The sequence below is a fragment of the Talpa occidentalis genome, unplaced genomic scaffold, assembly GCF_014898055.3.
Source record: "Talpa occidentalis isolate TD23 unplaced genomic scaffold, MPIMG_talOcc4v2.1 talOcc4.3, whole genome shotgun sequence".
In the NCBI taxonomy this organism is placed as follows: domain Eukaryota; kingdom Metazoa; phylum Chordata; class Mammalia; order Eulipotyphla; family Talpidae; genus Talpa; species Talpa occidentalis.
The window spans coordinates 53,188,279-53,215,736 of record NW_023603184.1 but is presented as its reverse complement, the minus strand read 5'-3'; the positions used below and the strand labels follow the sequence as shown (position 1 = coordinate 53,215,736).

The 27,458-nt window shown below is 37.0% G+C and overlaps 1 protein-coding gene and 1 long non-coding RNA gene across 10 annotated transcripts in view; one reads left to right on the top strand and one right to left on the bottom strand.

The window, feature by feature from the left end:
- The window catches only part of NOX4 (NADPH oxidase 4), a 248,422-nt gene that overhangs the window by 72,109 nt on the left and 148,855 nt on the right, over positions 1-27,458 (top strand). For 5 of the 9 annotated variants that reach the window (XM_054699596.1, XM_054699598.1, XM_037523119.2 and 2 more), the window contains 6 exons: positions 865-975; positions 2,975-3,059; positions 6,464-6,561; positions 18,792-18,819; positions 22,374-22,446; positions 25,004-25,084. In XM_054699596.1, the coding sequence (XP_054555571.1) occupies positions 865-975; positions 2,975-3,059; positions 6,464-6,561; positions 18,792-18,819; positions 22,374-22,446; positions 25,004-25,084 (476 nt within the window). The remainder of the gene's footprint in view (positions 1-864; positions 976-2,974; positions 3,060-6,463; positions 6,562-18,791; positions 18,820-22,373; positions 22,447-25,003; positions 25,085-27,458) is intronic. The other 4 variants (XM_054699594.1, XM_054699599.1, XM_054699595.1 and 1 more) reach the window with 1 other exon arrangement.
- Positions 237-26,594, bottom strand: LOC119255704 (uncharacterized). Its single transcript, XR_005127521.2, has 4 exons — positions 25,747-26,594; positions 4,630-4,731; positions 1,851-1,924; positions 237-1,149 (listed from the first exon to the last, which is right to left on the bottom strand). It is a non-coding gene; the product is annotated as an uncharacterized LOC119255704 (long non-coding RNA).

Sequence of the window (27,458 nt, the reverse complement as noted above, 5' to 3'; positions counted from 1 at the left end):
TGGCCAAGTTCAGGATGAGGAAAATAAATCACTTACACATATTTCTTAGTCAATATTGTTAAAATACGGCAATTTTATATTTATTTCAGGACAAGTGCACATTTATGACCCTGGCTGTAGTTTTTTTCATGTACACCATTCATATGATGAATGTGGATATTACTAAACAATAGCAGACAATCCAGCAAGAGTTGGGTTTAAAATTAATTTCCAAAAAAATATTGCATCAGTACTGAAGGGAACTGATCCTTTGAAAAATAGGCTGCACAATGTGCTTATGATTAATTTTGTAATGAGGCACAGCTGATAGGGGATTTATCCAAGTTTCTGGGCAGAGAAGAAATCTACAATAGTGCTTAACATGAAATCTGAAGGATGATTAGTCATCAAGATAAAGAGCTTAGATTCAGACAGTGGTGTAGAAGGGTTTGTGCTCAGAGTGTTCCAGAGAGAGAGAGAGAGAGTGAGTATTTCAAATACTTGATTTGAAATTATCAGTGCTTTATTAGTAAACAGAGGAGTCATCATCACCAGTGCGGAGACACAGAATATATTGAGGCTCTCAAGGGCTTGTACACCCACCGTAATATAGTAGGGCACAACACAAAATTGATCTCATGCTGGAAGAATTTAGTCAGATGATTATAACCTGACTTAAAATGAGAGGCATGTAGATTGTATGTGATTGTAGAGCAGAAAGAGACCAGCGTCTTTTAGGGGTTTGTTGAGAGGAACGTGGAGGATTGTTTGAAACTATCAAAGGAGTTTAGCATTTTCCATCATCTTTGCAGGCCGAGCAAGGTGAGTCAGCAGGTTTTTTCTTTTGTCCTTGACTGTATTTTGACTCTTGCCTTATTTGTTCAGCTAGGATTATGCCTAAGCAGAGCATCCGCGTCTGTTCTTAATCTCAACTGCAGCCTTATCCTTTTACCCATGTGCCGAACACTTCTGGCTTACCTTCGAGGATCCCAGAAGGTAAGAAAAAAAAAAAAAAATCACAGTCACAGATCCCTGCACAAAAAAGGAGATATAATAGTGATATGTTCATCCTACCTAGTTTTCATGTTCTGACTTTCTGCTAGAGTGAGTTCTTCAAAATTAATAAGACCAAGGTATCTATCAAGATGATCAATGAATTCGGCTGCAACACTAGAGAAGGAAAGAAGGGAATAGAAATAATTATTAATCGTGGCATCAGGTACTGGATCAAACACTCAACTTATATAATTATGAATCCTCAAAGTGATTCTGTAGTCAGGCCTGTAGATCAGGATCCTGAGGCATGGAGAGGAAGTTTAAATAACTTGACCGTGAGCATGAGACCAATAAATAGCAGAGCTAAGATCTGTTCTGCTTCAACTCTTTCCACTAATCCGTGCTTCATTGAGATCCTTTTTTTTTTTTTTTTTTTTTTTTTTTTTTATCTTAAATCCTGGCGAGCAAAATAGAGCCCTGTTTATTGTCTTTGAAGACCTCATAGAATGACTCCGGTCATTGGTGGCAATTTATCTCTTAAAATACATACCTGTTTAGGGCCTCCCCGGTGGCGCAGCAGTTGAGCGCTGGGTTGCGAAGCTGCCCGCGGCCTCTGCGGCGCCGGTTCGATCCCCGGTGCTCCCCGGCCACCGGAGGAGGATCCCACATGGTGCGCAGACCTCTCCTGCCACCCGCTGCTCCCCTCAGCAGTGTACTTCAGTCCTTCTGTCTGCTCTGCTCCCCACTCTGGCTCTGGTGAATTCTCTCACCCTCCCGCTCTTCTGACTGTACCCAGTGCATGTATAAACAAAACAAACAAATAAAATAAATAAATAAATAAAAACATGCCTCTATAAAAAAAAAAAAATACATACCTGTTTAGAGCTGTGTAATAGGCTTGAAAAAGATGTCCTGATTAAATCAGCAGTGTTTCGTGTGATATTTAGTGCTGTAAAATAAAGAAGATAAGTAAATAGAAAAGTACTTTGACAGTTAAGATTCAACTGAAACTTGTTTTTGTCTTTGATCATATTCATGTATAATGTATGTGATGTGAACATGTACATGTAGTTATTTCTTCATAAAGACAGTGTGACAATGCTGGGCAGATAATGATTTTTTGGTAGTTGTTAGTATGAGGTTTCTCTGATGTTTTGAAAAGTTCACATGAGCAGATTTATTGCAGTAAAACTTTTTAACCTTTTCACATAATTATATTTGGAAACTCTTTATTTTTAATGTGGTAATTTCTGGAAATAAATCTCCAGATTGCCCCCCATTGCTAAATGCTAGGTTTTGATCCCTGTGGCTGGTCATTGGCTTAGTGTGAAAAAGGGAAGCTAAATGGCAGGAAATGAAATGTGCCCACCCAAATCTGTCAGAACTTAATAAGTCTGAAATAATTGTTCCCGAGTGTAAAATGTAGGTGTTCAAAGGTACTTGACATTTTATTTTTCCTTAAGATCAAGCGGGCACTTTACAACCATGGATGAAACTGCTTCATTTAAAAACAATCTTATGTTTTGGCTGCAAAGGGGATTTATATGTGCTAAAATGCAAACAGTCCAGAAATATGCAAAGTGAGTGTTCCCCCTAATAATACTCTGCCAGAACAACTGCTGATTGTAGTTTGGAGTAAATGTCTACAGATATGTTAACTTATAATGCCATTAATTTGAAACGATATTATAAAAAACAATAATAAATTATAGTATAATTATATAATTAGTATAATTATATAATTATTATAAAACAATATAAAATATAGGCTCCTAGTGTAGTAATTTTTGGTAATGTTTTCACTGAACAATATCATTTATACATTTTTCCATATCAATAATGTCTCTTCACATTGTCTTTTATAGTTTGAATGTTCTGTATAATTTATCTTGCCATAATTCCAAACTTTTTGATATTATAAGAAATACAATTATGAAAAACTTTGTACATATATTTCATTGTTACATAATTTTTACCATAGTAAATGATTTTTATTCAGCTTCCAAGCAGAAGAACCAGAAGATTGTTGGATAAAAGCAGAACATTCCATATAACTTGTGGTGTTACCATTTGTATTTTTTCAGGTGAGAAAGCCAAAAGATGTTAAATATTATGTTAGAATTGTATAATTTATGAATAGTATTTTTATTTTTGCATGCTATTTAGTGTAACCAAGTCGTGATGTTGATATTTTATAATTTTCCATATATTTAAAGAGAGTTGGGTGTGCCATGCATTTTGTATACATTATATATATTAAAATACATATAGATAATTATAATGTCCCAATATAATGTACATGCTCATGTTGATAATTTCCTAAAAGTAAGTAATTTCATTTAGAACAACTGGAAGAAACAGACTGTTTTCAAGCTCCAAAAATATTGACAATAATATAAGTTTAAAATACATGAACATTTGAATGACAAAATATATTCATAGAATATGATTTCACCCCAAATTGTATTTGATGAATGTATCTTTGATATTAGTATTTGAGTAGAAGAGCAAATTTAAAATTTGTGGCAATTATACTTTAATTCCAAGTTAATAAAGTGTTGAATATTTTGTTTTTAAGTCATTTCAAAATAAATTTTTATGTTGAGCAAATATATGACACTTCAAATATTTGAAGCAGAAAGTAGTACATGTGGTGATTACATGTGGAGATCGGTTATATAGTCCTTCTGCCTATACTGTTATGTCACCATGTGGCGTAAACTTTCAATTTAAAATGGATTGACAGTAGCACGTACTTCATAGTGTTAAAGCTAAAATGACAATATGTGTGTGAAGTTCTTAAAAGAAAATTAATTATAATAATTTGTAATCTCAGAGGTTAATTACCTCAGTAGCATAGCACCTACATTTTCATCTGGTTATCATTTTATAGGACATAGCTATTTTGATACTTGAGACACTTGGTCTGGTCACTTATAGATGGCCACTTTGAATCAGGAGTGTTTTTATACAATGATTACCAAGAAATCAAACTTTCAGCCTTTAAAATATTGCCTAATATTGTTGAACAAAAATCTTCACTTTTTATCCCGAAACATCTTCCCACTGGTGGTTCTCATTTCATCTATGGAAGTGTGAGATGGCATGGGATTAGGACTCCAATAAGATTCCAGATTGGGATGGAATAAAAATTTAGGATGAGATTAAGAGCAATGTTGTTGGAAGGGTTAGGGATGGATTAGAGCTGGGGAAAGGTGAATGGTCAAAGATGGAGTCAGATGGGGAAACCACATGTTTATAACGTGATTTGTTGTAAACCGTAGTTATGTAAAAATCATCTGGTATGTTTAGAGAACAGTCAAGCAACTGAGATAATGTAAGGTGTTGCCATGAATGAGCACATGTTCAGTGGTTTCCAATCTGACACAAGTGATCTTACCCTAGCTAGCTTACTTTTCTTAACCTTAGTTTTCTTAGCTGTTAAACAGGGATTATTCTACCTACCTCATTCTTTTGTTGTGAGATTTATTTTTTTAATTTATTTATTTTTTATTTATGCAAGAGCTGGGGTACAGGCCTGATGCACGGGAAGGTGAGAGGATTCACCAGAGACAGAGCAGGGAACAGAACAGGCAAGCTGACAAAATATACTGCTGAGGTGAGCATCAGGCATGGCAGGAGAGGTCTGCTTACCATGTGGGTTGCTCCGAGGCCGGCAAGGATCGAACTGGCACTGCAGAGGCTGCGGACAGATGCACAGCGCTCCTCTCAACCACCTGTGCCACCAGGGAGGCCCTGTTATGAGATTTAAATGAGAAAATATTTATAAAATGCCTAGCATGGCTTCCTACTTGATGCCTATCATTAGAAATCCTGAATTCTTTTGAACTAAAAGGCCTTTTGCAGAAAGTGAATGTAGGGGCCTGTCCAGTGGCACAGCAGTTGAGCGCTGGGCTGTGAAGCTGCCCACAGCCTCTGCAGCGCCGGTTCGATCCCTGGCCGCCGGGCGAGGGTCCCACGTGGCGCGCCCGCTGCTCCCCTCAGCCGTGTACTTCGTCAGTCTGCCTGTTCTGCTCTCCGCTCTGTCTCTGGTAAATTCTCTCATCCTCCCACGCTTCTGACTGTACCCAGTGCTTGTATTAATAATTAAATAAATCTTTAAAAAAAAAAAAAAAGAAAGCGAATGTATCCTTTAAGTATGTATCTCAAATAACTGTTACCCAGGACTTTGTTCAGGAGAATTCAGAAAGAATAGCATTTCCTTTAAGGAAGCATTTGCATTTTTGAGCCATCCAGTATTTAGCGAACATAAAACCTTTAATTTAAAATAATTTTTTATAGATTTCTGTTATAATGAAGCTATAAAACAGGTAATTTTGCTTAAATACTGTTTTATCTGTGCAGAATAAAGTCTCACCTACACACCCTTTGTTTTACTTCTTTGGAACCTTCTCATTGTTGGTGCCAGCTTCCTATTCATGTTTCTTGAGGCTCATCCCAAACACCCCTCTGAATTGATTACTGGCACTGACTTATAAATTCTTTAAATAAATTTTAGGTTATTTATCATTCTGTTTATTACAATTATTGATCTCTGTGAGTACTTTTGGCTTATCTATATCTTATATTCTAGGTTTGAGGGAACTGTAAAATATTCTGGTTTGCAAACTATATCCTCTTTGAATTACTACATTCCGAATATTGGAGTAAACTAAAATGGTTTACTGAGCAGTCTTGACTCAGTTATCTTATTAAAATCTCTTATTTCTGTCAACATCATTTTGCAGAGAAGTTACTGAGGCAGTGATAGGCAAATCTAAAACAGGTTTTCTAACTAATTATCTCTTCTTCTTTTAATATATTGTAGTGTAGTGTTAATCCCATCCTCATTTCACCTACAAGAATAGAATGAGTGTGGGGGAGGGAATTAAAAGTTCTGTGTACAAGGCCATTTGCTCCTGCCTTCCGTACCCTACTCAAGCTCATTTTCTTCTTCCCTGGCCATGCCAATAGGAAATTGTCTACAACACTCTAGTAATTTTCTTATACTTTTCTTTTGTTTGAACTCAGAGTTCATGCAAGACTATTCCCTGTGCCACTGACATAGATTATTATATTGTAATTATTATTTTCCTGAGCTTTTATCCCAAAAAGTGGCTGTTAACAACTTTTAGTTTAAGTGCATGATGACTTCAATCTGTGGATTGTGGAAGATTTCAGCAGGTTAGAAGACTTTCAGAGGGCCTTAAATTCCCAAATTATGTGCACGTATCTGTGTGTGTGTTTGGTGTGTGTTGTGTGCTTCTAACCCTGACTTACAAGAGTTACTTTATAACAGCCTTTGACAATTCAGTTTCTTTACCTGCTGTCTGTAAACAGCAGGTAATTTAATATTTTGGAATTTAATATTTCATTGTTCATATAACTGTCAAAGTTTGACCCTGGGTTTACCTAGGTAGAGGAACTAACGCCTCTCCATCAAGTGTTCCAGAAAGTCCCATTGATTTGAACTGGTGCAATTCTGTAGGTGTGCACGTGGCTGCCCATCTGGTGAACGCGCTGAACTTCTCTGTGAACTACCGTGAAGACTTAGTTGAACTGAATGCAGCAAGGTACCGAGATGAGGTGGGTGGTCTCTGTCTACTCATTTTCCTTTCACTTGTTGTCAGATGACTAATGAGGGTCTGTGATTTTCATAGAAAATTTATACCTTATTGCTCCTTTTGAGTGCTTTTAAAATGTACTTGTCAAGTTGAGTTTTATTCCTTTTCAATGGAAAATATAGGTAATTACTATTTCACAGTCTCCTGCTGAAAATGGAAGTTGGGAGAGCATCTACATTTTATATTCTGCATTGTTCAGATGGCTGCCACTCAGACCTGCCTTCTGCTTCCTAACAGCTTTTGTCTAACTCTTACCATTTGGTGGAGATTGTCAACAGAGCCTTCACATGATCAGAATCCTTTAATAGCTCATATACTGTGCTTGGCTGGGGATAAAAATCAGAAAAACAGGTTGTGTATTTGATGATTCTGGATAATGAGTTTATTTGACTTCAAAATACAATTGAGATTTAGTGGTTCTTTCTTATGTTATTATTATTTCTTAATCCTTTAAATAGTGACCTTGAGCTGAATTCTGTGGCAGTCAGTATCTGACTTAAGAGTGCTTTTCTGTATGCATGCAAGGTGCTGGGTTAGATACGTACAAAAGGCACATGTACAAGACTGGCTAGATCTCTGTGCCTTGATTCTTCCATCTTTTATAAGGCTACCTATTTTTCATAAATTCCAAGAGTGCAAAATCAAATAGCTTTGTTCTGTTTGATTAGTATTCTGACAATTTCTGCTAAATCTTATAGAGACTTAATGAAAATACTCCCTGTCTTCCTCTACTCCATTTTTCTTCCACCTATTACCTATCTCTTCTGTTATCACAGGCTTGACCTTCTTCCCAAAACAAAACAAAAGGTAAAATTGATGACAAGCACAGGAACAAATCATAAAACCAAAATAACAAGGAACTTTTGAATTCCTTTACTATACTGCTATTTTTATTTTTTAATGGAAGAAACATAATATATTACACAGTGCTGTATAATATATTACATAATATATTGCATAATGGATTACATGGTTTTCAGGTATGTGTTATTAAAAGACAACATCTGTATGTATTGAAACAGTGCTGAAGCAGAGCTATAACGGGTTCTTCCTCTCGGTGGTTGGTCTCCTGTTTCTATAAAGTGCTATGTCCATGGAAAGGCCTTAAAAATATCCTTGATTTGTAGATTTTTATTTGTAATTTTTAAAGTCTATTTTATTATGAGCTTTTTTGCACTTAAAAATTAGCACATTCTCTTTGTTCTCTGAAGTGATATTTTTTAACTCTCTCCCCTCCATAGTGGCTGGTTAATTTTGTAGAGAAATTAGAAGCCACAACCATCAGAACCCTTTCCATGTGGTGTTCTGTGTCACACATATTGTTTTCTATTTTTTTTAATTATTTTTTAATTTTTTTAAAGATGGAAAATATAGGTAATTACTATCTATTTATTTATTTATACAAGCACTTGTCACAGTCAGAAGCGCGGGAGGGTGAGAGGATTCATCAGAGCCAGAGTGGGGAGAAGAACAGGCAGACTGACAAAGTACTCTGATGAGGGGAGCAGTGGGCTTGGCAGGGGAGGACTGCCGCGGCGGCCGGGATCAAACCAGTGCTGCAGAGGCTACGGGCAGCATCTGCAGCACAGTGCTTAACTGCTGTGCCACCAGGGGAGGCCCCTCTATTGTTTTTTATATGAACCTTTTAATAAGATCTAATAATAAAATATTTTAGAGCAAATTTTTTTAAAAAAGGTAGGACATGGGTCATTGTTTATGGGTTCTCACTTGCATGCTCAATTGTGAGATCATTTAGGTTCAGGGAATAAGAACATTGGAGTTTATTTAGCAAACAAGTGATGGGGAAAAGGAAGGAGTTTCTAAGTCAAGTGGGTGGCTACCTAACCATAGTGTCCATACTGTTCAGAAGTCCGGAATAGGCTGCTGATGCAAGAAGGTGCTCTCCTGTCAATGAGGACCTGTAGATGGTTGCACACTGCCAAGAAATGGGACAGGATCCATCTTATGGTGGCGATGGAGGTGCTCACAGGTGGGGCTGCTGAGGTACCACCACAGTAGCCCATGGTAACAATCTGAAGGCTTAGCTGGATAGCTCCGGATGTTGGATCAGACAGCAATGGAGGCAGCAGCAATGAAAGGCAGTGCCAGATGTTCAAAAATGGTGGACAGCCTCAGAAGTGACCTACACAGAGTACTGGTCACCTGTCAGAATTGATGGACAATACTACCAGTAGTGCCAGTAACCACTGCTCACCAAGAGGTTATGCCAAACACTGGTGTGAAACACATAGTATTTAACAGTGAGTTGTTGGCCCACACCAATAACATTATAGCTCTTTGAAACACCAGACCAAGGCCAGCGGTGCTGCTTGCTTGCAATTTCAGAGGCAGGGCCAGAGGCAGGTACTGTGGCTGGGTCTCTGTGGAGGTCTTTGGGGATGGGAAGCCAGATACTTGTCTTCTTCAGAGGTTGGCTGCTGATCCTTTTTCTTTCTTTGGAGGCCAGGGACAGAATGCTTTAGACTGGCTCCTTCCCTGCCTTATATCCTTTTTGAGGGCCCCCCACCCTACAAACCTGATTAGACCATTTTCAAACCTAAGTGACTCATTAAACAATTTTGGACCAATCACCTCATTTCCTATTTTCACTCTGAATAATTAAATAATGAACTGGGCTTGAATCTGATGGGTTCCTATAGCACACACCTCATTGCTCCATTTTACGATTCAGATGCCAAATATCAAGGGGAAGACTCAGTGCTTGCACAGACCTGGCCAGCCTGAGGTCAGGGCAGTGTTGTTGACTGGAACTTGCCTCAGTGGGGCTAGAGGAATACTGCACTTCTTCACAGGAGCCAGGTGTTATAATGCAACAAAAGGTGATAGGGGAACCTGCAGCAGCACTATATGATCGGTCCCAGCTGCTGCAGGGTGGGCTCCAGCAGAAGCCTACTGTGTTGGCCCTCCATGGGCCTCTACTGCTTGTGGCTCTAGGGAGCCACAGAACTGGAGCTGGCACATTTGGCACCATGCTCTTCCCCCATAACCCTGAACCAGGGACTGCAGTGCTTGGTCTGGCGTAATGGGGGCACTGGTGGTGGGCAGTAATTTATCTGTCACCCACTGCTACTATGGCTTGCACTGCCTACAAGCCACATGCTCCTGTGGCAGGCAGTAGGAGCTAGAGTGTACGTATATGGGTGCCTCCGGGTGCTCAAACCCAGCTGGCTCCTGACTAGTTATCAATCCCCGCCCACTGAGGAGGGCCTCAATGAAGCATTCCTGAAGCTGAAACTAGAGCCCCATAGCAAACATTGTGGGGCAAGAATGGCTCTTTTCTGCCAATGCCGAAGTGGCAGGAGCCACTGGAGAAGTGATGATGTGCTGAGTTTCTGCCTGTGGGCCTTTCCTCCCTGAGTGCCAACTGAGTTTCAATGCGGAGCCTCTAAGGTTCCCAAGACAGAGCAGAAGATTCCTGTCTTGCTGTTCAGAGCACTGCCTCTGGGCAACACCTACACCATTTTGCAAGCTCCAGGACAGCTCTATGGAGGACCTCCACAGAGGGCCAGGCTTGACAGCCAGCCCAGTGCTAGCCAAGTTTGAGCCACTGGAGCACCTCCCCAGCCCCGGGGCTCTGGCATCTGCCCCAGAAGCTGCTTGAAGGCAGTGCAAGTGGCAGTAGGTGGCAGGCATTTTACCACCTTCCACCAGTGGTCTCACTGAGGCTCAGACTGTTGGCAGAAGCTGACAGTGATGGTACCTGGTAGTGTTTTCCTACCACACTCCCCCCAGGGCATGCAGACCCACTCAGGCTCCAGAGGCGAGTTTGTCCTGTGCCAGAGCAAGCTCTGGAATATAAGGCAATAGTTACCCTTCAGCCCCTGGTTCAGGGCTGAAGGGAGGAGCATGGGGCCCCACAGGGGCAACTTCAAGCAATAGAGAGGCCCTTGAATTCCCATGCCAACATGGTGAGTTCCCAGGGAGACTTCCCTGCATTACTGCTGCAGCAACCCTCCCCCTACTGGGTGCAGAGTGCCTCTGGCTCCACTTAGGCTGACTCTGCCTGTGGATCTTCAGAGCTCAACAGCCTAGGAGCCTGCCCTGAGGTCAGAGCAGGCCAGGTCTGCACAGGCACCAAGTTTTAACTTTTGTATTTGGTGCCTGGATCATAGAATGGGCAAATCAGGTGTGAGATAAATGAACCAATGCTGTTCAATCAGCTCATTATTTAGTCTGCCTGGGTACATAGAAAAGCTGCTCTGTACCTTGGTGGCGTGACAGTCACCCATACTTGTTGTTTCTTATCTTTTTTTATATGGGCCACTCTCGCATGCAGGAGGTGCTATCTCATTGTGAAATCTTTTCCCTGACAATAAGTGAAAATGAACATGTTTTAATGTGCCTGTGGCCATTTGTATGTCTTCTTTGAAAAGTGACTTCGTATTCTGTGCCCATCTTTTGGTTGGTTTGCTTTCTTTGTGTTGAGTTGTATGATTTCTTTCTTGTTTTTTGAGTTTTATGCTTTCTTTGTAGGTCTTGGATAGTAGCACCTTATTGCATTTATTTTGTGATAATATATCTCCTATTTGTAGCCTGTCTTTTTGTTTTAATAATAGCCTCTTTCTCTGTGCAGAAGCTTTTCGGTTTGATGTAGTCCCATTTGTTTATTTTTGCTTTTGTTTCACTTGCTGTTGTAGTTGAGTCCCCAAAGACATCTAAGAAACCAATGTCAAGGAGTATTTTCTTTTATGTAATTTTTGGTTTTGATACAGGGCAGCAGGGGGCATTAAAACTGGTCAAGGACACTGTCAAAATAGTTTATTGGTCACTGTCTGAATTCTTCACCTGCATACAATTGCAAGATTCCTCAGGTTCAGAGAATAACAATAATGGGATTTACAAAACAGAGTAACAGGGAAAAACAGAGTAACAGGCCAAAATTCATTACCTCACCCGAATCCATGCCCAGTGGTTTAAAGTCCTAAAAACAAATGCTCCCAAGATGGCATCGTCCTGCCTTTGTGGACCTGGAACATGCAGCAGCCAGACTATAGGCAGGGATCCAACTCATGAAGACAACAGAAGACACAAAAAGAGATGCTCCCCGGAGCTGCTGAGATGCCTCAGCACAGAACCAGACAAGCAATATTCAAAACAGCAGCGGCAGCAGCTGAATGACCTGACAAATAGCCCACTCAGTAGCTCAGCGAGGCACCTGGCTCCGGGTTTTCGCCTTCCCTGCCAGACTGTAATGGCAGGAAAACCAGGATCAGATTCAGTTGCTTGGCTACTTGCAAAGCCTCTGAACTTTTCCTCTCTGAGGTTGGCTGCTGGAGACTTCTCCAAGTCCTTCAGAGACTCACAACAGCCTTCTTGAAGATCTGTGGCTGGAGCCGGGGGTGTGGGTGGGGGTGCAGAAATCACTAACCCTGGAATCACTGAAGATCTGAAAATGCTGAAATCCTGAACAATCAAGCACAAATGCTCAATCCTGAACACTGAGGGGTGCTTCTGTCGTCCCTTTTATTTCGTATCAGAGTCTCCATCCCAGATGCTATACTTAGTTCCCATTTTTCTTGGGGCGCACCACCTGTAACAGTTTTTGGCTTCAGCCACTTCAGCAGTTTCAGGTTTATAGCCAAGTATTTAATCCAAGCCTTTTGAGTTAACTTTTATGTATGTTCTGAAATAGTGGTCTAATTTCATGATTTTGCATATGGCCATCCAGTTTTTCAACACCTTCTGTTGAACAGATTTTCCTTTCTATTGTATATTGTATATAACTGATTCATTTGTTATAGATTAGCTGTTCATGTAAGTTTGAGTTAATTTCTGGGTTTTCAATTCTATTCCATTAGTTTATGTGTTTATTTTCATAGCAACACTGTGCTGTTTTGTTTTGTATAACTTTTTGTATATTATGACATCTGAGAGTAGGAAACCTCCATTCTTTTTTGTCAGGCTTGCTTTGGCTATTTGGGGGTCTTTTGTAGTTCCATACAAATTGTAGTATTGTTTTGTTCTATTTCTTTAAAAAATGCCACTAAAATTTTGATAGGTATCTTTAATTTTCCTTGCTGGTATTTGGCCTGTTCAGGCATTTATTGCTTCCTAATTCATTCTCAGAAGGTTGCATGCTTTAATAATTTGTCCATTTCTTCTAGATTATCCAATCTATGGGAATAAATTTTCATGATAGTCACCTGTAATCTTGTCTATTTCAAACATGTTTGTTATAGCTTATTTTTAATTTCAGAGTCTATTTATTATTTTCACCTTTTTATAAGTAAATATATCTAGAGTTATACCTATTTTGTGTATTTTTACAAAAAAAAACAATCCTTTGGCTGCATTTTTCTTTCAAACTGTCCTTTTGATTTGTATTTCACTTACTTCTGCTCTATTTTTATATTTTATTCCTTCAGCTGGCTTTAGTTATTTGTTTTACTTTTCTAGTTTCTTAAAGTGTAAAGTTGTTACTTATTTGAGTTCTGTCTTGTTTCTTGATTAAGCTTGTATTAGTATAGACTTCCTCTTTGTACTGCATTTGTTGTACCCCATAAGTTGGTAGATTCATTTTAATTTATACGTATTCATTTTTTAATTTTTCCTTTGATTTTCTTGTTAACTCAATAATCATTCAGTAGCATGTTGTTTAGAATCTACATATTTGAGGTTTTACCCATTTTTTAACTGATTTCTCTTTGGTTTCATTGTGATGAAAGATTATTGATACTGTTTAAATTTTCATGAATAATAACAACAATTTTGTGTGTATGACCCAACATGTGATCATTTCTTGAGATTATTTCATGTGTACTTGAGAACAGAAGATTGTATACATTTTTTTAAAGATTTATTTATTTATGCATACAAGAACTGGGGTGCAGGCCAGTGCGGGAGTTGAGAGGATTCACCAGAGACAGAGCAGGGAACAGAACAGGCTGACTGACTGAAATGCACTGCTGAGGGGAGCAGCGAGCAAGGCAGGAGAGGACTGCTGCACCATGTGGGTAGCTCCCTGTCTGGCTGGGGATGGAACTCATGCTGCAGAGTCTGTGGACAGCGTCACAGTGCTGTGCTTAACCCCTTGCACCACCAAGGAGGACCAAGAATGTGTAATTTTAATTTTTTTTATTTTTAGGGTGTAGTGTCCTAGAAGTGTTTATTTAGGTCCATGTGATCTATTTCCTCATTTAAAACACTTTTTCTAAGACATGGTTGATTTCCTATCAGTTTTCTATCTATTGATGTATGGGTTTGAAGTCTTCTCCCACTATTTTGTCTCTGGCACTGATCCAACTTGTTTGATTGATAAGTCAAAGTGTTATAGGACAGGGAGAGGGGCAGCCCAAACCCCGCAAACCTGCCTATTCTAAATGGGTTCTGCCATCTGCCGCATCAACACAAAACATATGACACTTTAATGGAAAGGAACTTTAATAAAAACTAGGAAACAATACAGGTAAGGCAAAGAGTCTAGTTTCTAAATGAAGCACCCAAAGTTACCCATCCCCTCGTGGGTAAAACTCCATCCATATGGGGTCGGCCCAGAGCAAGGCCCCAAAGCCTGCCACAAGTCTAAAACATCTTCCAGTGGGGACCCACAGAAAAGGGTCACAAACAACCGGACAAGCCCGGAAGAAAAAGAGCAAAATCAACATCCAGATAAAAGCTGCCATTGTCACCTCCCCACGGGTCTCACCCACATCTGTGTCACCCAGTCCACGACCAAAAGACAAGCTCAGTTTCTTCACATGTCTCTAGGCTCCATGCGCCTCCTCCAGGTCTCCTGGCTCCATCCTGCTTCCTTCCTCAGTCTCTTCTGCAGCTTCTCCTCTTCCTGCTCAGCTCCACCCTCCCTTGGGTGGGGCAGGGAACCTCCCCCTTTCCTGGGGACCACCCTGTTGCAATAGCATATGCATTGAGTGTGATTATTGCGATGTGAGTGCTTGCTACAGCTATTTTTTCTTTAGGTTTCTTATTTTCTTGTCAATTTTTTGCTCTTTTTCATTTAGATATGTGATCTCCTTTGTGCTTTTCTTATAGGGGAGGTTTACTGTTAGCAAACTCTTTCTGATTTTGTTTGTCTGGCAAGACCTTTGTTTCCCCTTTATATCTGAAAGAGTGTTGCAGGATGTAGTATTCTTGGCTGTCAGTTTTTATCTTTTATATTTTTGAATATGTCATTCCATTTTCTCCTTGACTGTAGTGTCTGCTGAGAAGTGTGATGAAAACCTGATGGAGTACCTTTATAAATTAACAGAATTTTTCCTTTAGCCTCTTTCCATATTCTTTTTTTTTTTTTTTAAGAAGTTGGGGATAGTCCAGAGTCACTGGGATTGAGAAATTCACCAGAGAGAGCAGGGAACAGTACAGGCCGATGTACTGAAATACACTGCTGAGGGGAGCAGCCGGCTTCCTGGCCGGCCGAGGGTGGAACTCGTGCTGCACAGGCCACGGACAGCTTCTTAGAGCTGTGCTCTAACCCCTGCACCACCAGGGAGGCCCCCTTTTCCATATTCTTTCTTTGTTTTGAACTCTTGGTAGTTTCTCTACTGTGTGTCTAGTGTAGGTCTCATTACATTTATGTAACCCTTTGTTCTTTTAGCTTCATGGGCTTACCTATTTTGTTCCTTCTCCAGATTTGGAAAGTTTCTACTTTTATTTCTTTGGATGAATTCTCACCCCTTTACCCTGTTTCCCGCATAACCATTGCTTCATTTATTATTTTTGTTTGTTTGTTTGTTTGTTTGCTTGTTTTCAACTCCTTCCATTTGGGACTTTTGTGCATTGTGATATTCTTTGTCACTCAGTTGATTCTCTATTTGCTCTATTCTATTTCCATAGCTTTCTCTAGAATTTTTTTGTATCGTCTGTTGAGCTCTTTATATCTCCGTTATTTTGAATATTGATTTCTCTTTGATTAGCATTGTTGTGGTCTTGCATCACTTTGGCTTGCTTTTTTGGGTTTTCTTCCATTTCTTCAAGTTTCTCATAATGACTTTGAATTTTCTCTCCTTGAGATGTTATATTTCCTTGTGGTCTTAAGGTGACATGTGTTATATATTTTTTATATACACCTTTTGCTGATTTTAGTGTTTCTGTTATCTTAAAATGCCTATGACTTTAACTTAGAGCTTCATTGTTTTAACTTTTCTTGCAGGTGGCACCTTGGTTTTATTTCACTTGATTTTAATTTTTTTTTGTCTTTGTTGGCTTCCATAGGTCCTGAGACTTGTTTTGCAGTTGTTTTGTCAGTGGTATGGTTAAGGGACCTGGGGGTATCTAGCCACTGCTGTGAATGCACCTGAGGGAAGGGCTAGCTTATATTGTGGCACTTCCACTATCTTTCTTTTTTGGGGGTCCACATCTGAGACTCTGTAGTCTGTAAGCTGTCAGTGTGCTTTATGAGTTCAGCAGCAATCCTAAGCGGTAAGTAAGGGGTATGCAGTCCTGTTCAGAGTCTCTGATCTTCTTACATGAGCTCTTGTTTGTGTTGAACATCCCAACTCCTCTGCATGTGTTTTCCCTTGGTCAAGGGTGTGTGCCTATACACCCATTTGTTCTCCCCTTATTGGGCCCCTGGCTGAGCCAGAAGTGTTGTTGCCTGGACTACAGTCTCCAGGTTTCTCTGCTTCCACCTCTTTTTTGATGAATAGTGACACCCACTTCTATCATCTCTTTTCTTTGTTTTCTGTGTTTGTCTCCAGAGCAAGAGGAATTTTGGTTTCACTTGAAGCTTTGGGACTCTTATATGTAGAGTCTCTCTAGTTTATAGTTAGATAAATCTCTTGGGAGCAAAGCAAGAACCTCTTCTGTTACCTTCTTAGTCCACCCTTTCCTTTTTAACTTTTTTTTTTAATTTTATTTTTATATTCCCCATACAATTGCTATCCCCTTATTTTGACCCCAATCCCTCCTTTCCCTGCCCCCCAACCCCATAGAATGTCTCTGGTTCATAGTTGTTTGTTGATTTTGATTTTTACTTCTTATACTTATTCTTTTTCCTGGTCTCTTATTTACTTTTCTAGATTCCTGCTATGAGTGAGACCATCCGGTATTTTTCTTTTTCTTTCTGGCTTATTTTGCTGAGCATGGCCCCACTGACTGGGAGAACATTTTTGCACACAACACTAATGATAAAGGACTGTTCCTTTTTAACTTTTTAATCTTTTCTTTTCTTTTTTTTTTTTTGAAAATAATACATATAGACATAATTTTCTTCATATGGCTATATCATAATTCATTCTTAGCCTTTTTCTTGTTCACAAATTATGTTGATTCCATAATTTTGTTATGATCTATATTCCAATAAATTTATTTTTGTATACTTTTAATAAGAAGACAGAGAATGGATTTTTGGTTTCAAAGGTAATTACAAATTGCATTTGTAATTTTGAAGAATATTAGCCTTCCAAAAAGGCAGTGTATATTTTGAATTTTGAAGCCAAATTGCCTTCCAAAATGGTTTCGCCTGTTTGCACACTCCTATCAAGTTTATCAGAATGTCTATTTTTACACCTCATTCATTAAAAACTTTTTTCCCAATTCTGATGATTGAAAAATGGTAACTTGTTTTAAATTGTATTTCCCCTTTTTCTCTTTTCTGTCTTTTCTTCTTCAATCTTTCAATATTTCTGAATACCTACTAGGTATCTGGCAATGTGGTAGATGACTGAACACACATAAACACTTATATTTGCATACATGAACAGATATATTCTGTAAATTGTCCTTAGAAAGATGGGTTTATGCTTTGTGCTTATTGTTGTTGCTTTGTGCTTTTACTCTGCCTGTTCCAGAACTCCAGTGATCCACCAGCTCCAGCTAGTAGCTATGGTACATTCTTGGTGATCTAGCTAAATCTTCCTCATGCTATCTGTGAAATTATCTGCCAGTCTCACATTCAGTCTTCATTCCTTGGCAATATTAATTGTTCCATCTTCTGACTCCCCATAGCTATTTATTCATATTTCTGCTATTACTACTTTGTCCAGCTTGTATTGTATTTTTCCTAGATTTTTATATATTAAGTTTTTCTAGATAATCCTTCAAACATGTTTTTATATACAGGGGTATAAATCATTTGACTAAAGCCATATGAAAATTTATTCCTAGGAAACTGGTCCTTAATCAAAGCCCCTGAAAATTATATCATCTAAGTCTTTTTTTTTTAATAGAGGCATGTTTTATTTATGTATTTATTTGTTTGTTTGTTTGTTTGTTTTTGTTTATACATGCACTGGGTACAGTCAGAAGCGTGGGAGGGTGAGAGAATTCACCAGAGCCAGAGCAGGGAGCAGAGCAGGCAGAAGGACCAAAGTACACTGCTGAGGGGAGCAGCGGGCGGCAGGAGAGGTCTGTGCACCATGTGGGACCCTCCTCTGGTGGCCGGGGAGCAGCCGGGGATAGAACCTGCACCGCAGAGGCCGCGGGCAGCTTCGCAACCCAGCGCTCAACCACTGCACCACCGGGGAGGCCCTATATCATCTAAGTCTTAATTTTTATTTATTCTACTGTAATCTCAGTTTCAGTGGAAGCATAAGAAAGACACTGAAAAGTTGTGTGATAGCACCAGTAGGATAAAAACTAATTCATCCATATATTGAAAATTGATCTAAATTTTCCAGGAGATAGGGAGTTGTGTATACTCCTTTATATCTTTATGTGACAAGATATGTCTGAAGGAAATATTACAATTGCAATATTAATATTTTATATTTCTGGGTAATAGGAACATATCCCCCCTATGTGAGTATTATCACTGCTTTCAATGTATTTAAAAGATTGTAAATTCTTACATCTTTGCAGTCTACAACCTCTTTGAAGTGTAAAAACCACCTCTACATTTTTTTATCATTTTTGATTCTCTATTAAGAACTATAAGTTAGCAATTGTGATAGAGTATATGATTGCTTCCATATTATAGCCAAAGAATCCCAAAATGGTCAGAGGGTAGATTTCAGGCCACTGCCACTAGCTTGTAATTAGCCATTAAGATTAAGGTCTTCTGACATCATCCCATGCTCTTCTCTGACCTGAATTTTGTACCTGTTATAATCTCTAGTATTGTGAAAGCTTAAAATAACTTAACTGAATCTCTTATTTCCATTGGAAGAACTGTATTACATGAATAATGCTTGACTCTATACCTTGCAGAATCTGTGGAGTTTTCTGTTACCAGTGATTTAATTTTTGGTCAAAATTTTTTGTTTTCCTTTTTATCAGGATCCTAGAAATCTTCTCTTCACAACTGGTAAGTTGTTATTCATTACTCTTTCTGAAGATTTGAATATAGCCATCATCAAGTTGCACAGTGATTAAGCATATATTAAAATGTAATATATGGAAAATTTGTCTCTCAGTACAAATATTAGCAATTCAAGCATATAGTTGCAGTGAAAGCAGAGGGAAGGCAAACAGCTGGGCTTCAAATTAATGAAGAATAACAGTAAGCAAGCACAGTCACCTTTCGTATGTATCAATGTTGTTTTTATAATTCAGTAATTTAGCAGAATATTTTATTTTAAAACCTTTAAAAATGAAAAGAAAATAATTTATTTTTCTTGAAATATCCATGATACCTTAGTCTAGAGTATTAATTTGTTAAGGAATAATGAATATCTCAAAAATTTGCTCTTATATTAATGCAGTTTCTTACTAAAATTCACCTTTCTTACCTTACATTTATAATGACATAAGGAGGTCTATGTATTTTAGGGATTTTTAGAATATGTTTCAGGGAAAGGGATGATTGAGTAGTTGAGATAGTTTATCTAAAAGCTTGAAAGGAACATCTTAATAAGAATCAAAATTACATATGGGACTGAGGCATGGTCTTATCAACTGCATTGTTTTTCTTTTAAATCAATTTTATAATGGGAAATTGAGAATAATTTAGGTATTTTCATTCTTTATATACCAATTATATTTTTAGATTTTTAACATATATTTTTGTTTTTGCCTATAGATATATGATATTTGTCACATATCTTGTATACATACTCACAAATTTTTCACATTTTTCTTCTTAAGAACTCAATTTAGTTTTGTTTATGACTTTGCTTATTGTGATTTTCTTTTAAGTCTTAAGAATTCAATGAGAAATAGAAGTGGAAAAAGCAGAAAAACAAAACCATATGTATAATTCAGTGGATTTTTTTTTCTTCATATGAATTAATTTAAGAGAAGAAAACAAGAATTATGTTTTAATAATATTTTATACAACACAAAGTATAGTTGGGGCCTTGGAGCATTTGAAGTATTTATAAAAGTTTAGTTTGCAAAGATGTAAAATGATTTCTTTATATGAAAAGTTATTGCATATAAATAGTATAATGCTTCCATATAAACAGGTGATCTCTCCACCTAGCATAACACTACACCATCCTACAATTTTTCACGTGAGTGGTATTGGGCAGTGTTGAGCCAATACTTAAAATATATTTCCTTGTTTCATCCTGGAGAGTCTCTGTGGTAGGGCCTTGAAATATTTTATTAGCCTTCTTATATACCTGGGAAACTACTGTTTTAACCTTACTGAGTAGCTTATCATACCCTGGAACATAACTTTGCACTATTACCTACATTCAGTGCAAATCCTCCCTAATCCTATTAGGTAGAACCTGTCTCTTCTCTTCCTAAATATACATAGTAAAAATATTATTTTGTACATAACTTATTCACTTACATATGTTGTATTTTCTACTTGGAGTTGAGCTTTTCCAGGGTGTGGCAGGACTGTCCTTGGGACATGCAGAACTTCAGACATTTTTTTTTTTTAAATTTCTGTCAGTGCAAACCATAAATCAGCATGTCATCATAATTTTTTTTTTAAAGATTTATTGATTGATTGATTTATACATACATACATACAAGTACTGGGTACAGTCAGAAGCACGGGAGGGTGAGAGAATTCACCAGAGCCAGAGCGGGGAGCAGAGCAGGCAGAAGGACCGAAGTACACTGCTGAGGGGAGCAGCGGGTGGCAGGAGAGGTCTGCGCGCCATGTGGGACCCTCCTCCGGTGGCCAGGGAGCAGCCGGGGATCGAACCGGCGCCGCAGAGGCTGCGGGCAGCTTCGCAACCCAGTGCTCAACCGCTGCGCCACCGGGGAGGCCCCATCATAATTTTTTTTAATCCAGTCTCATATAATTTCATGAATGAAATACTGTGCTATGCAACAGGATCCATCCATATCCCAGGTCATCAACCTGGAAAGTGAATTCCCCTAAGTATGAGTGTAGAGCTCCTAGGACCTCCCTAGGAGGCCCACTGATGATCCCACTGAAGAGCAGCCGGTAAAGGAATGAAGCATAATCTTAGTGTGGCAAGGGATGGTAGATACTTTATACAGATAGATATAGTCCCTTTTTTGATTACTAACACATATCTAAAACTATCTCATAGCTACTACTGAACATTTCAGGTACTTGGAAAAAAAATTAAACTCTTGATGAAGAAGTACATATTTTTAGATTTCCTAGTGACAAAAAATATGTTTTATTATTTGATTTTTCCTGGATTTTAGTTTGTTTAATGTTGCATATTTTCTCTCTATCTTCAAAATATTCTAACTGTAACCTAAGACTGACAAAAATTAAGATTTTTTTCACAGAAAGTAAAGCCTCTGACAGTACTAGTGTCATAAAATACAGTAATTATACTCACTAAATAAGAAATGTTAGAAATATCCCAAGTAAATATTTATATAATTAAATATGTTTAGAAGATTGGAGTACAAACCAGCATGAAAAAATGTACATATTCACCATTCTGAATGGAATATTTGAAAACACAAAAGTGGGCTCTTCAGTTAAAGCTAGAAAATACTGCTTCGTTGGGTGATTGTAGAGTTGTAGGGATTTGTCCATCTCTTCTATATTGTTGAACTTGTTTCCATATAACTGTTCATAGTAGTTTCTAATTATTCTTTTGATTTCTGCTGTGTCCGTTGTGATTTCTCCTCTTTCATTTGTGATCCTGTTTATTTGTGCTTTCTCCCATTTTTCCTTTATAAGCCTGGTTAGATCCAGAAATTCCACTCCTAGGTATTTACCCAAATGACACAGAAACAGTAATCCCAAAGGGCACCTGCATCCCTATGTTTATAGCAGCACTATTTACAATAGCTAAGCTATGGAAACAACACAAATGCCCAAAAATAGATGACTGGATCAAGAAAATGTGGTACATATACTCAATGGAATATTACTCAGCAATCAAAAAAGATAAACACATGCAGTTTGCAGCAACATGGATGGAGCTAGAAGGGATCATGCTCAGCAAAATAAGTCAGAAAGAGAAAGAAAAATACCGGATAGTTTCACTCATAGCAGGAATTTAGAAAACCTAAATAAGAGACCAGGAAAAAGACTAATCAATACAAAGTAAAAATCAAAATCAACAAGCAACTAAAAACCAGAGACACACTACGGGGAAGGGGGGAAGGAGGGGCGGGGAAAGTAAGGACTAGAGTCAAAATAGGGGGGGAGGTGCAATTGTATGGGGAATGTAACCAAGATGAAAATGTACACATTGTGCAAAGATGAAAAAAGATGTAAGAATTATATAAAATAAAATATTTAAATAAAAAAGGAAAATACTGCTTCATCTTATGGTCTTTGAAATTGTGCTAATTCAAAAAAAAAATCAGAAAAGCAAAATTTTTTGAGTGAAAACATATAAGGAAGTGCAATTTGAATGCATTTCCAGTAAAACAACATATTACTTTGGGGTTTAAGGCAATTTTTTTGTACTTTTTATTTTTAGTGTGACTTAAATTAAAACATACTTCTTTACATTTCTATAGTTCCTGGCCTGACAGGAGTCTGCATGGTATTGGTGCTATTCCTGATGATCACAGCTTCTACATATGCCATACGGTAAGTATCAGAGGCATTATTTTGATGTTTACTCATCAAATTATTAGATTTATTTCAAATTATCCTCATTTTCATTTGTAGAAAAGGTCAAAATGTTTAACCAATACATTGTTCTGGTTAATGGGTTATTCTGGGCAAGTGAGAAGTAGAAACATTTCTATGTATCATTTCCTGTTTTTGTGAAAACACTTTGTATTAGTCATAATGTGGGTTGGTAAGGAATCATGTATGGAGAATTTTTGATGAGAAAGCTGAGCTTGTCAGGGTCATTTTTCTGAGAATACTGTAACTATGTTAGACATGGGATGACTTCAAAGTAAATGCATAGGGACCTTGGGGATTCCTTGAAGAATTGCTTTATGAACTCATTTCCTGATATGGGTTTGTTTTGTTGTGATTTAGTGTAGTTTTATAAACAAAGCTTTGGAAACACATTCAGTTCATGTCTGCTAGAATATTCAGAAATATATGCTTCACATGTATTTTTCCATTTGTGACATCACACAAATACACATTTTCATGAGCATTTCCACGTTCTTTCTGGTGAATATTCTTTTTCTCACAATAATTTACAGTTTCATATGTTTCTGGTCAAGAAAAATATCTTATGCTTTCGGTTAAGAAATAAAAAAAGAAGCAGCAAAATATATTCTAATCTTCAAAAATCTTAAGTAATTCTACTTGCAGGGAGATGAAACACCTCTGGAAAAACACGAACACACACCCCAAAACCTCATCACTAGAGAGTAGCACTATAAACTTTCTGATGTTTATGTCTATAAACTAATCCTTCTTCTTATATTGTTCATTCATCCCCATCTCCTAGCTCCACCATAATGTATTTGTTTTTTAATCACTCTCCTTCTTCATATAGCTATGTGTTATTTTTGCCAAAATAGAATCATATTATGCATACTACTTTAAAATCTGCTTTTCCCTTAAATCAGTGTAATAAAGCTTTTTTCCACATTAATAGCTATTTCTCTACACATCTGAAGACTGACTGCAGAGCATTTTATCATATCATGCTTTGCATTACTTTCCTAGTTAGATGGTTAGGTTGATAACATTTCTTTCAATGTTTAAATTTGGAAACTACCAACCAACCCCCATCCATATGTCTTTCTATACTTTACTCAATTATGTCCTAAGAAATATACATGGATGTAGAATGGCTTGGTCAAATAGTAAGCATATACGCAAAATATTTTACAAAATTAAAAATAACTTTTCATATTAGAAAATCTCTACTGTTAATGCATGCAGGTACCAATTTTGTGGACAGAATTTTTATTTTATTTAAGTAACGCATTGGTTTAAAAACTTGCCTTTTTCAGTTTTAGGAGTTTTTGAGAGATTAGTATGGTGTGCGGCATATTGATTTCTAGATGAAAGAGTTATGAATGTTCTATAGCTACAAAAAGTACCCTTATGAGACATGGTTTTGTAAAATGGAATGGAAAGATCAGTGTATATTCTCAACTTAACCATATATTCTACTCATAAGCAATTCTGTGTAGGTTTCTTAATCATCAGGTTTTTTCTCATTTTTTTAATGGTGATTATAAACCTCTACTTTTTTTGTTAAGTTTTATTGTGAGAGTCAGAGAATTCTTAAATTATTCATTTATATAACCTATCTTTTTTTACTTGCTAGTGAGAAAAGAATGTATTAGAGAAATTAAGTGCTTGATTTCTGAATGTAAAATATAGTCTAGTAATTCACCAGTGATATAATATGGTCAATCTATCAAAATAAGTAATATATACTAATAAAAGATAATAGTCATACAAACATTTCATTTCAGTAGGTTTTCAAATGACAGTCACTAAGTCTGAACTCTAGTTCTGGATTAAAATAATAAATCTAGGAATTCGTTTTATATATAGAATTAAAAATGTGAAAGTCAATCTTGAAACCATACTTAACTGTGAAACAGATTATTTTGAAAAAGTGAGCATAATAATTATAATCCAATCATTATGCATGATGGAGTTTTAATATGGAAATAACATAACAAGGTGTCATTTTTAAGTTGTATTACACTGTCCGGGGAAAATAATATAAATAATATAAAGCTTTAATAAGTATTTATTTAATTTCTCTCCATTTTAGTTTCCTTCACACTACTATAAAAATATGTATAGGGTTAGGGACATTGTTTTAGGAATCATTTGAAAATTGAAAACATTGCTTAAATGGACAACAAAAGTAAACATTAGGCTTAAATTTTAAAATTTAATAATTATTAGTTATTAAATATTGAATATTATTAAAATATTAAATAATTATTAAATATTAATAATTTCAAAATAAACACCTTATTTTAATTCTATGTATCTTTATTTGAAATACAGAGAATATTCAAATTGATGAAGTGTTATAATTTTTGTGCTTCCCTCCGCATGGCTTGTTAATTTCATATTAATAGGTAAATTGGAGATGAAATCATATTTTAACTCCCTTAAATTGTGACATGTTTTTGAAATGATGCACAATCTTTTTCGTGAGAAGAAATATTAAGTGGCTTTGAAATGAAGTTATTTGTTTTTTCAGAGTTTCTAACTATGATATCTTCTGGTATACTCATCATCTCTTCTTTGTCTTCTATATGCTGCTGATGTTACATGTTTCAGGGTAAGTTCTTTTTTTTTTTTAATTGTGCATTCCTGAAACCAAGTAATGAAAGACAAATCTGTGGGAATTTTCATTGTGTAACTAATTTTCATTTGGTTACATAGAATTAGGGTAGGCTCAGGAGTGGGAGAAATATTTCAGTGTTCAACATAGCATATTTTAATAATAAAAGTATGTTAAATGAAAAGTCAGAGTTGATTCCCTCCTAGAATTATGGTTTTTAAAGCCCCTGCAGATATGTCATGGTAGCCTCAATAAATAAATAAATAAATATATATATATATATATATATATACACACACAGAAGAATTTCAAGTAGATATTAGTGTTTGTATACTCAATAATGCCTTATGTCTTACTACTGCAAAATTTGTAATATCAAGTTACCAGTTAGTTTGAAAAGGACCAGAGACCATAATATTTGCAGAGAATACCAAAGGTTTACAGTGACCAAAGGCAAAGATCTGTCAAAAACACGAGACTCAAAAAGGTGAAAGAGGAAATATCCCAAAGTTACGAAGACTATAGCCGAAAATATTCTGAAAACTGTGTGAAGCCAAGCAGTATAATCAGTAGTATGGAAATTTAAGAAGGAAACTATTATTTTTGTATTCATGTATCTTTGTGATTGCTAGCAATGGATGGTATTGGCTGTCACTCACTCATATGCTCAACGAGGTGTTCACTGACATCAGGTCCTCTTGATGTCACAAAAAGACATGAGGCAGGAAATATGGACAGTCAGCAGAATGATGCTCTTTAATGAAAATCACTCTGGTTGTTCAGGAACCATTTTCTGCGTCCTCTCCCATTTGTACCCTGTAGTAACTTGGATTTGATATAAGGAGCCCATCTGGTCTGAGACCATCCCCACCTTTGCCTTGGGGAAGTCTCATGTTTCATAGGAGGCAGTATCTTGGTCGGGTCCAGGTTCTTCAAGGGAGGCTCTTAGTTGTGAGAATGCTCTGTCCACAGGAAGTTGAAGTCTGTGAGTGCTGACATAATTTTATAGTTCACTCACTGTTGTTGTGGTCCAGATGCATTCCATCAGCAGTAAACAGTGTTGCCTGGTAACACAGCTGGCAACCTACAGTGTTTTATATCCCTTTTATCTTAACCTACAGTGTTTCCAGGGAAACAGTGTTTGGAGAACCTCAGACCTGCTGTTAATCCTTTCTTTAGAATGTTTCTTTAGAATGTTTCATAATTTACATTTTCATTATAGTAAATCAAATCCATAAATTGCATATTTATTTCAGGATGCAGTCTCTAAATGTTTTTAGTCTGCCTGATTTTGGAGGTCACTGGTTTAGACAGCAGTGTTAAATGGGTCTCTCTCCCACATGTCCTGGTATACTTTGCCATGTAGCATGCTTCAAGAGCTACAGTAGTAGAGTGTTAGAAACATGGCCACACATGACAATCCCAACATCCATCTGGATGTTCCTGCCACACAAGGAAGACAGTTCTGGTGTGAAGAAGTTCCCGGTTCTTCTGTTTATTTCCCATCATGGCGATGACACATTCTGTGACACATTATGACATCACAAAAGCCTTTGGTAGCAAAATAATCTGCTTTAGATTTTCTACTTTAAATGTCTTGTTTGTCTGCTCAAGGTTGTTGTGGTAAAATGGACTTTGAGGAAGCAGAGGCTACTGATGATAAGAACAGTAATTAAAACAGTTACACAGACTATGCTCTATGCCAGATATAGAAGCAAAATGCTTTAGATACTTTTATGACATTGAAGGATCACAGTTTTATTTAGGGTAAATAATATTGGTGAAACTCACTTACAGGAGGGAAAATTGGTTTAGAGAAAGCAGGTAACATGATTGAGTTTACTTAACTGATGTATCCTGAGTTCATAGTAAAAAATTTGGACTTGAAAACTCATATTTTACTCCCAGGCTCTATATTATGGGAAAGCTCTGTACTTCTGGGAATTTGAACATAGATTGTTTTCTATTTCTTTATTGGGATTGTGATTTCTGTCTATCATCTATTGTATATCATCTGAGAGAAAAATGCAGTCATTTGTGAGTATAATTAATGTATCCATTTACTTTATGATACACTAAAGTTAAACTGAAATAAATCTATCTCTTTGTAATTCAAAAAAGAATAATTATTTTTAAAATTTCAGAAGTTTAAGCAATACTTAAATTTAAGAGGATTATATTGAAATTTCTATATTCAGCATTCAAGGGTTAGTTTTTAAGCTTGTCTTATCTGACCCTTAGTTTGATTTCTTTATATTCCACATATGAGTAGCACCAAACTTTATTCTTTTTTTGTCTTTCTCATTTTGAATTATTTCACTTAGCTTTATCCCTTCCAGCTCCAACCATGTTTATTATTTTATTATTTTTA